General features: G+C 36.8%; 2 protein-coding genes across 2 annotated transcripts; both read right to left on the bottom strand.

Moving 5' to 3' along the window:
* Positions 1 to 515: 515 nt before the first annotated feature.
* LOC149536496 (heavy metal-associated isoprenylated plant protein 20-like) lies at positions 516 to 1964 on the bottom strand. The gene is made up of 3 exons (XM_089804824.1): positions 1757 to 1964; positions 1307 to 1385; positions 516 to 1129 (listed from the first exon to the last, which is right to left on the bottom strand). Exons 1-3 carry the CDS (start codon positions 1880 to 1882, stop codon positions 831 to 833), a joined length of 504 nt encoding a protein of 167 aa, XP_089660950.1. The 5' UTR covers positions 1883 to 1964; the 3' UTR covers positions 516 to 830.
* A 6111-nt stretch (positions 1965 to 8075) lies between these two features.
* LOC149536495 (heavy metal-associated isoprenylated plant protein 20-like) lies at positions 8076 to 9475 on the bottom strand. The gene is made up of 3 exons (XM_089804823.1): positions 9274 to 9475; positions 8911 to 8989; positions 8076 to 8735 (listed from the first exon to the last, which is right to left on the bottom strand). The coding sequence occupies exons 1-3, from the start codon at positions 9397 to 9399 to the stop codon at positions 8437 to 8439; spliced, it is 504 nt and encodes a 167-aa protein (XP_089660949.1). The 5' UTR covers positions 9400 to 9475; the 3' UTR covers positions 8076 to 8436.
* Positions 9476 to 9750: the final 275 nt, after the last annotated feature.

Genomic DNA, 9750 nt, shown 5'->3' with positions numbered 1-9750 from the left:
CACATGCCTAAGGGAGAAAATCAACCATTATAGTATTTTATTTTGGTTGAATGCCGTGCCATCTAAATCAATCCACTTGTTTATAGTCGGAGGCGCTTGGTGCTACAAACGAAGCGTACATACCCTACCTCCAGTGGGATTTGAACTTGTGACCTCTCTTTCAAGAATACAAGTTCTCCACCACTAGGCCAACTCAAGTAATAAGAGGAGCCTAGCCGGTCTTGAGGGAAAGTATGTAAAAACCAGATGTTACCTCATCAGTCAAATGGGTACTCCCAATGTAGCCATTTTGACATCTCACCAGCTAAACTGGTACTCTCAATGCAGCCATTTTGACATTAGCGCCTTTTTGTGCATAGAGATCTACCACGAGATTGCTTAGTAACCAAATATTATTGATTGTTTAGGGCAAGTTTGATAACTGTTTATGTGGTAGCCTCGCGATAGTTCTGCCATGGCAGGAACTAATAAGTAACATTTATATTGGTCTATATGAACAAACTGACGGAGATGGATTTTTAGATCAATTGTTGGACCACTTATCAATATATTCATAAAACCCTTTCTCAACTCGTTACATTGAGTATGGAACAATTTTACGAGTTCTTAGGGGAACAATTTTTGGTTCCTTTCATAAACTTACAAAATCTAACAGTCCTGCAGTTAAGGACTGACACGGTAGCGGTTAGGGAAAACTAATATTTACATATATATTACAGACTAATCTTCCGAGATAGATATGAAGCCAAATATAAGAAATTTAGTAGGCGTGTTGTTGATCTGACCGTACAATCTGTTTGATAAAAACAAACATGTATACGTCAATCGAATCACATAAGGGTGCATGCATTTGCATTCTCTTCGCTGAACATGGAACCGTACACTTCATCTGGGCGGTGGGGATCGATCCCAGTGTCGTAAATATCTTTCCTCATATACCCAAGTGGTGCCTTTTTGTCATATGTTTTTGCATTCATAACATGTTGTGTTACAGAGTTGTATGGAATGTATGGCCATATCTCTGCGTTTTTGCCTGTGCCTTGCACTTTCCTCAGCACCTTGCTCGGTTCAACATATCCCGTTACTGTTACCTTCTGCAGCTTCCGATTTACATCCACTGTTTGTACACCTGCTCCACACCCAAAAGAAAAGCATACACTTCAGACACAATTACACCATTAAAGGTTGCAGTTTTTAACGTTTTTGATCAATGAAAACATCACAAACTACCCAAAGATTTCCTTATTGCAGATCCCCAATTTAGGTCTTTCTAACAGAGGAATTAGGGTTTCTGCGATGATTACACCTGGCATACGCTCCAGGACCTTCTTGACTTTGAGCTCACACCCTTCACAGTCCATCCGGGTCACCTTCAGCTCGACTGTCTGCATTTCACCCAACAAAGCTTCCATTAATCACTCTTCTTTCCTATTTTATAAACTATTCTTCATCAGTCATAAGATTTCTATATGCTTATGGATTTAATATTTTAAGAATTTTTCATCAGTGAGAAATAAGTTACAATTGAATATTAGATTAAAAATAATCTATCTATCATATTCTATAACCATCAACATTTGAAATTGTTGAGAACGAAAAAAACGATCCCGTTTTCTCCACTCCAACAATTTCATTCTGATTCCTATTTTCCAAATAATGAATTAGAAATCTCAACAATTCACATATATATCAAATCTATTAAAATCAAATATACCCACAACCCAATTAATGTGGAGAAGAGGAATTTATAAGTTACCTGCAGTGTCAACTGCTTCTTATGACGTGTACCACGTCGAAAGAGATCTGTGAAGAATTCCCTGGAACTGCCCTTCTCCTCCTCCGGCTCTTCCTTCCTCATCACTTTCGTCTTCGTCATATTCATTTTTCTCTTCTTCACTGAATATTATTTAGTGAAAGGCGCAAATTATCGAAGCCTTCTGTTGGTAGGCAGAATAATTTAGTGTATTACTTCTCCTTTATGAACATATTTATAGGCTACTTAAAAAAATATCTTATACTGTCCACTGCCAGTCGCAGGTCACACGTAACGAAAACAGGGGCAGCCTGGTCCGAAGCCGGTAGAAAATTAAATAAAGTTTTCCACAGCCCATAATGATAGATTTGATGTACTTTGGACTTGGTTGTGTATGATATTTTAATAGAAAACAAAAATGTAAAGGAGATGCTCTTTATGCTTCCGGATCCCACTAACACAATAATGGCAACATTAGGTGGAGAATTGTAATTGACCACACTTCTCATATCACATCTTATATCAGATATCTTTTTGTAGATGTGGTACATTGTCAATACATGTGATTGCGAATGAATCCTGATAATCCCGCCCAGTAGGAAAGCAAAGGGAAATTTGGTTAGATCAGAACATTTACGGTATTTCCGAATGCCAGCACACAAAAAATGAATATCTAAGATATTTGTTTATGTTTGGGACAAGTGAAATGGCCAACCATTACTTGACCTCCTAAGCCAAGAATGTTGGAGAAATTGTGATTGGACTTCGAGATCAAGTTGCCCACTTGAGCCCTCATATTAGCAATTGCCAAGGGCCTAGAGGGACCCACTATTTACGCCCTAGGCATTCTCTTATATGAAGTGAAGAAGCTCATTGTTTAATCCAACGACCACAAATTTTACTAAGAGGAGGACGACCATTGAAAAGATCTGAGGCGTTCATTTTTAGTGTTGCCCTTTACACGTCGAACCTCACAAATTTTAAATTTGATTCTCACCTTCTAAATTCTTCCCCATTCATTACTTTCAATCATGTCGTCTGCATGCTTACCGAGGAATCGTCACTTCCATTGCCTTCCAATTTGAAAGCTAGACATTCTCAGAGATTTTCAATGCCTCACTTCGCCTTTAGACTAATTTCCCAACTCACACTTGTTAATGAAGTCGAGCCCATGACACATGTCAATTTATCATATCACCATAAAATTGAGCCGTTCAATGTTAATCTTATTTTCCATATTGTCACTAAACCAGATTTTAAAAATAAATTGGCTTAAAAGTTTTAGATTTAATTTATGTATTAAAGATTAATTATTAAGCAAGGATACAAGGTTCTTTTAGCATTGGGTGCTTATTCTATCAATAATATGGATTTCTTTTAAATAAATATATTTGTAGGAAAATTTAAAAATTTAAAATTCATTAGATTTTGTAAATATGTGTATGTTTGTGCGTGTGTGTGTGAGAGAGAAATAGATCATATGTTGAGTTATAAGAGATTTGAGTATCCCATCCCTTTGAAATCTCCTCTCTTTTCGCCTCTTACAAAGTAGTTTACATTCAGGCCTCTCTATGGTATCTTGAAAAGTATGCATGAAAGAGATGGACAACCTCGTAGCTTTTGAAGCATTGATGGAGGTACGCTCTGATACCACTGACAAAGGGCCACTCCACCCTTACCAACTCACAACCAAGAATGCAACAATACAAAGACCAAGAAAATAAAATGCTTCCCAAAGAACTCTTTTATTATACTTGAAAATCCAATACCAATTACATTAACATTTCTGCAAGATCTCTCAAGATCTAATCCAAACCCAAGCTAGTCCAGATCCACACTCTGGTAGAAACCTCTGAGATCTCAACTTGTGCTCACAAGCCACCAAGCAACCTCCTTGTTTCTAAACCGCAATCACTAGCTCTTCTCACAAACTTAATCCAAGATCCAAGTGTAAACTGCCTCACATTCGGCGCTCTGTCTACATACTCACAACTCCATCATAGTCCTACTGTAAACTGCCTCACATTCGGCGCTCTGTCCACAGACTCAGGAAAACTGACTCTTCACTTTCTCCTTCTCTTTCACACCTTCCAGCTTTCACACATTCAAGCTTTTCCTTCCAAAGCTTCTACTTCTCGATCTTCTACTTCTCAAGCTTCTCCTTCTCAAGCTACTCCTCCTCAAGCTTCCACTTCTCAAGCTACTCCTTGAGCTTCTCCTTGAGCGTGATTTGAAATGCTCATATGCCTTGCTTAAATAGGCACTTACCAACCCATGCATGGCTTATCCACAACTTTCTAGAACTTCCATAACCTTCTACAATATCCACAATTTTCTACAATATTCATAACTTTCTAGAATTCTACCCACACACCTCGATAAATGGAATGAAAACCATTTATTTTTTATTTTTTCTATTATGCCACCTATGCACCTCAAAAATAGAAATCCTCTTTTTCTCTCTTTTCTCCTTTTTCCCCTTTTTTATTTTTTTATTATTTCTCCTCTAATTTTCGTTACTTTCTCTCTCCTCTAGTTTTTTTTTTTTTTTTTTTTTCAATAATTTTCCCATGCAAGATGCTCCTACATCAAGCATTCATTCCTCAACATAAGTTTAGAGTTTTGGCAACCTTGTAAACTTCACTAGATTCATATTGTAGATTTGTTTTTGGTGCAAGAGCACCCACATAAAGATTGTACATGTTGCCACATTTCAGACTCTGCAGAGTTGTAGAAGTTACCAAGCACTAGAAATTGTTGTAGTTTATGTCGAGTTCCTTCATATGCCGAGCGTCAAAATTTTGGACGTGATTTCTGTACGAGCTGACTTGAGGAATTTATCCTGATTTCGTCATTAGGATAAGATCTTTTCTTGGGATTTGTTCAGACCATTGTAGGGTCACTCTTCTCTATTCTATAAAGATCTAGAATATTCTATAAGCCGTTTTGGCAGGAAGTCTCTTTGAGTCGATTTTCCTATTGTGTAATAATTTAGAATGTTTCGTAGATCGTCCTAGCAAGTATAAATAAAGTTTTTATGTTTAGGTTTAGTCAAGTTTCTAGATACGGAGTTATGGGAAGAAGAAATTTTTAGGAGAGCAAGTGTATATACTATTCATTTTATGAATCAATTAGAAGAATATTGTTATCTATCTCTTTTTGGTGCTAGTTTCTTTTGTTTTTGCTTTTGTTGAGTTTATCTCTACATCATTTTTGTTATCAAAGCTCAGCAAAAGGTTTGGACAAAGGTGAATCATGAGTTTGTGTTTGTTGTGACAGGTTGGGAAGAGAACCTGTAGAGTGGCCACAAGACTAGGTTGAGTGGAGAGAACCTAGATAGGAGAAAATGGTCACAAGAGGAGATTTATCTCATGATAAGAAGATACTTTTAGATGCATGGATTTCATATTGTGATTTTTAGAAAAAGAAAAGAGAGGAAGAGGAGAGAGAGAGAGAGAGAGAGAGAGAGAGAGAGAGAGAGAGAGATGAAGTTAGAATGAATTAGGAAATAGAAGAGAAAATGGGATTTCTAATGAGGGAACTTAAAAAAGGAGAAGAAAATTTAGCAAGACTAAAAGAGGAGCTGAAGAAAAATATGGAAAAAGAAAATAGTGATTTGGAGAAACAATCCATTGAGATTATGGAAGCTTGTGAAGATGGAATAGAGAACTTGGTTGCCAATGAAGAAAAGACTTGTCCATTGAAAGGACAAAATGAACAAATTGATGCTAATATAAAAAGTTTGCAGAAAATAGTTGTTGATGAACCTTATGATAAAAAGGTTCTTAAAGATAGAAAAGAGGTTGAAGTGGTAATTGTTGATGAGCCTTGTGATGAAAAGGTTCATAAAGATGGAAAAGAGGTGGATGTGTTGGTTCTTGATGGAACCAAGAGATGGCATTTGAAGTTAAGAAAGAAAGTGGTATGGCCTATCAAAAGGATGATAGTTGCAATAAGGAAGAAGAATTATGATGAAGCTAATAGGATAGATAAGGATCAAATAGTGATGAATTTGTCTCCAAGCATGGAGATATTGTAGCATTAAGACATCAAAAAAAATGATGCAAAGGTTCCTATAGTGAACCAAATTGATGAATTCATATATGATGAGGTCCCATTTGTTTTTTCTAATCCATTTATTGCAGGTTTACAGGAGTTCTACCTGAATTCTTATGTGGAAGAGGTTTATGAAAATATGAAAGTTGACTTGGGTACTTGGCCAGAGTACAAACAACAAATACCAAGGAATTGGAAGACAAGAAAGAGGTAGGACAATCCAAGGGACTTGGATTCTATTGTCCTCGGGTGTATGGTGTAGGAGCACCCACATAAAGATTGTACATGTTGCCACATTTTAGACTCTATCAAGTTGCAAAAGTTACCAAGCACCAAAAAATGTTGCAGTTCATGTCAAGTTCCTTCATATGCTGAGTTACTCTATTGCTGCCAAGTATCAGTATTTTGGACGTGATTTTTGCACGAGCTAACTTGAGGAATTTATCTCGATTTCCTCATTAGGACAAGATCTTTTCTTGGGATTTGTTCAGACCATTGTAGGGTCATTCTTTTCTATTCTATATTGATCTAGAATATTCTGTAAGCCATTTTGGCGGGAAGTCTCTTTGAGTCGGTTTTCCTATTTTGCAATAATCTAGAATGTTTCGGAGACTATCCTAGCAAGTATAAATAGAGTTTTTAGGTTTAGTTTTAGTCAAGTTTCTGGATAGGAAGTTATGGGAAGGAGAAATCTTTAGGAGCGCTTCCGTTGAGTTTGTCTCTGCATCAGTTTCTTTGGAGAATTCGATAAAAAAATCACATGCTTTATTGGCATATCTTTATCGAAGACCTATGAATTCTACTCATAATAATCTTCACCATGTTGTGCAATCATACTGAACAACATTCCAATACAAAGTGTGGGACCTGTCACACTAGGAATGCTAGTTTCAAGACATAGTATTGATAGCAAACATCCATCGCAAAAGAAAGAAAGATCATTCAAATGTAGGAATGATCGAGCTAACAAGCACACAAGATGAGGAAACATAGATAATGTAATTGTTTGTTTAGAAAACTCAAGATACATCATCTCATGAATGTAGAAATGGTGATGTTTTACACAAAGAAACTTATTAAAATGAATTCAAAATTTTTAAAATCAAATAGTCCAGAAAAGCCAATTCAATCTAAATTTTATAATAATCATTTCATGATCGTGCCAACCCTCACAATCATGGAGTGGTCATCCTTAAACATCACACACTAAGGGGAGAAATTAAGCTTGGAAGAATAAGTCAACTTTGATTATTTAACACTTTTAGCCTATGAATTAAACCTTGGTGTGTGATGTTTAAGCCATTTGAGCATATATCATCTCAATCCATCTCTTTGAGACATTTAATGGAATGACTTATCTGTAGTCGAGGATGTTAGGACAATTTACAGGGGAAACATAGAAGATTGTAAATCTATTTTAGAACATTGAGATGCAAAAAAATGAGAATATTGAAAAACAATATGCACACAACATAAACACAAGAAGCCAAATTTAACATGGGAATCCCTTTTGGGAAAAACCCACTGCCCAAAACTCCCCAAGAAACTTTGTATTACCGTAAACAATTTACACACTACAAACTCTGGTTCCTAGACAAGCTCAGATTGCCTTTATAGTCAACCTGACTTTCATAACTTCTTGCCTCTACTTCATTCAGCGCAATGAATCCCACAGATATTTATACACTCTGCAATTCATTATGAATCTGGTGCATTAACTATCACAAAACAAAAGCGGTTACGGTCCCAATGGTTACTCGTCCATTTGATGGTCACTCTTCCAGTTGGCAGTCCCTTCAGCATCTGATCACTCCCTTTGGCCTCCCAAACTCCCTTCAGCATCAGGGTCTTAGACAATCCCTTCGGCCCTCCGTCACTCGTACCAACTTTGTCGTACTGCTTCACCATATTGAGATGTCACTGATCACATACCATTAACTGTACAAAATGCATCTGGTAGACTTTCCTATCTGGTGACCTTACTTCCACAACACGTCACTGTACACTAAAAGATTGTCACCATACATCATGAATACGGAAAGTACAGACTATACCAGTTTCACGGTACACTAAAACATTGTCGCCATACGGTGAGTTCCTTGTGGACACCTTAAATTGGTATGGTATAATTTTCACAAATATTTTATATGCGTTTACCTCCGGTCCCATATCTGTCACAAATACAAGTCACTTACTATGTCTGCACTTTCACCTCTTGGCTACTATCTCAATCGGTCAATCGGATGCATGTAAAATTACTCAGAAATAGTTAAATAAATAACGTTTATATTGGATTATATGAACAAACCGAGGTAGATGAAATTTTAAATCAATGTTGGACCATTAATCAATATATTGATAAAACCCTATCTCAACTCGTCACATAAAGTGTGGAAGAATTTTACAAGCTGTTAGAGAAACAGTCGTGGTTCCTTTCATAAACTTACAAAATCTAACAGTCCTACAGTTGATGACTGACACGGTAGCGGCTAGGGAAAACTAACATTTACAAACTAATCTTCCGATATAAGATATGAAGCGATATATAGGAAATTTAGTATGTGTCTTGTTTTTGATCTGACTGAATAAACTGTTTGATAAAAACAAACATGTATACGTCAATCGAATCACATAAGGGTGCATGCATTTGCATTCTCTTCGCTGAACATGGAACCGTACACTTCATCTGGGCGGTGGGGATCGATTCCAGTGTCGAAAATATCTTTCCTCATATACCCAAGTGGTGCTTTTTTGTCATATGTTTTTGCATTCATAACGTGTTGTGTTACAGAGTTGTAGGGAATGTACGGCCATATCTCTGCAATTTTGCCCGTGCCTTGCACTTTTCTCAGCACTTTGCTCGGTTCAACATATCCCGTTACTGTTACTTTTTGCAGCTTCCGGTTTATATCCACCGTTTGTATACCTGCTCCACACCAATAGAAAATCATACGCATCAAAAACAATTACAACATTAAAGGTTGCAGTTTTAAGGTTTTTGATCAATGAAAAAGCACAAACTGCCTAAAGATTTCCTTATTGCAGATCCCACAATTTAGGTCTTTCTAACAGAGGAATTAGGGTTTCTGCGATGATTATACCTGGCATACGCTCCAGGACTTTCCTGACTTTGAGCTCACACCCTTCACAGTCCATCCGGGTCACCTTCAGCTCAACTGTCTGCATTCCATCCAACAAAACTTTCATTAATCACCCTTCTTTCCTATTTTATAAACCATTCTCACAATCTAATTCCTCAAAGTCATAAGATTTCTATATACTTTTGGATTTAATATTTTAAGAATTTTTCATTAGTGAGAAGTAAGTTACAATGGAAAAATTAGATTAAAAATAATCTATTTATTATATTAGAAATTTGAACAAGTTCACATATATATCAGATTTATTTAATTGAAATATACCCACAGCCCCAATTAATGTAGAGAAGAGGAATAGGAGGTTACCTGCAGTGTCAACTGCTTCTTATGGCGTGTACCACGTCGAAAGAGATCAGTGAAGAATTCCCTGGAACTGCCTTTCTCCTCCTCCGGCTTTTCCTTCATCATCACCTTCGTCTTCGTCATATTCATTTTTCTCTTCTTCACTAAAATATTCTCTACCGAAAGCAAATTAGAAGCCTTGTGTTGGTACGCAGAATGATTTGTTGTAATACGTATCTTTATGAACATGTTTATAGGCTCCTTAAAAAATATCATATATCGTCCACTGACAGTCGCAGGTCACTCCTGACGAAAACAGGGGTAGCCAGGTCCGGAACCGGTAGAAACCTAAATAAAGTTTTTCCACAGCCAATAATGATCGATTTGATATATTTTGGATTCAATTGTGTGGGATTTTTCCAATAGAAAAAAAGAGAAGATGCTCTTTCTGCTACTGGGTCCCAGTAATGCCATAACAGACAGACCACGTGGAGAATTCTA

Source organism: Cupressus sempervirens, chromosome 10 (genome assembly GCF_028749045.1).
Source record: "Cupressus sempervirens isolate cs-2001-9-10 chromosome 10, ASM2874904v1, whole genome shotgun sequence".
NCBI classification, from domain to species: domain Eukaryota; kingdom Viridiplantae; phylum Streptophyta; class Pinopsida; order Cupressales; family Cupressaceae; genus Cupressus; species Cupressus sempervirens.
This window is presented reverse-complemented; position numbering and strand designations above follow the sequence as displayed.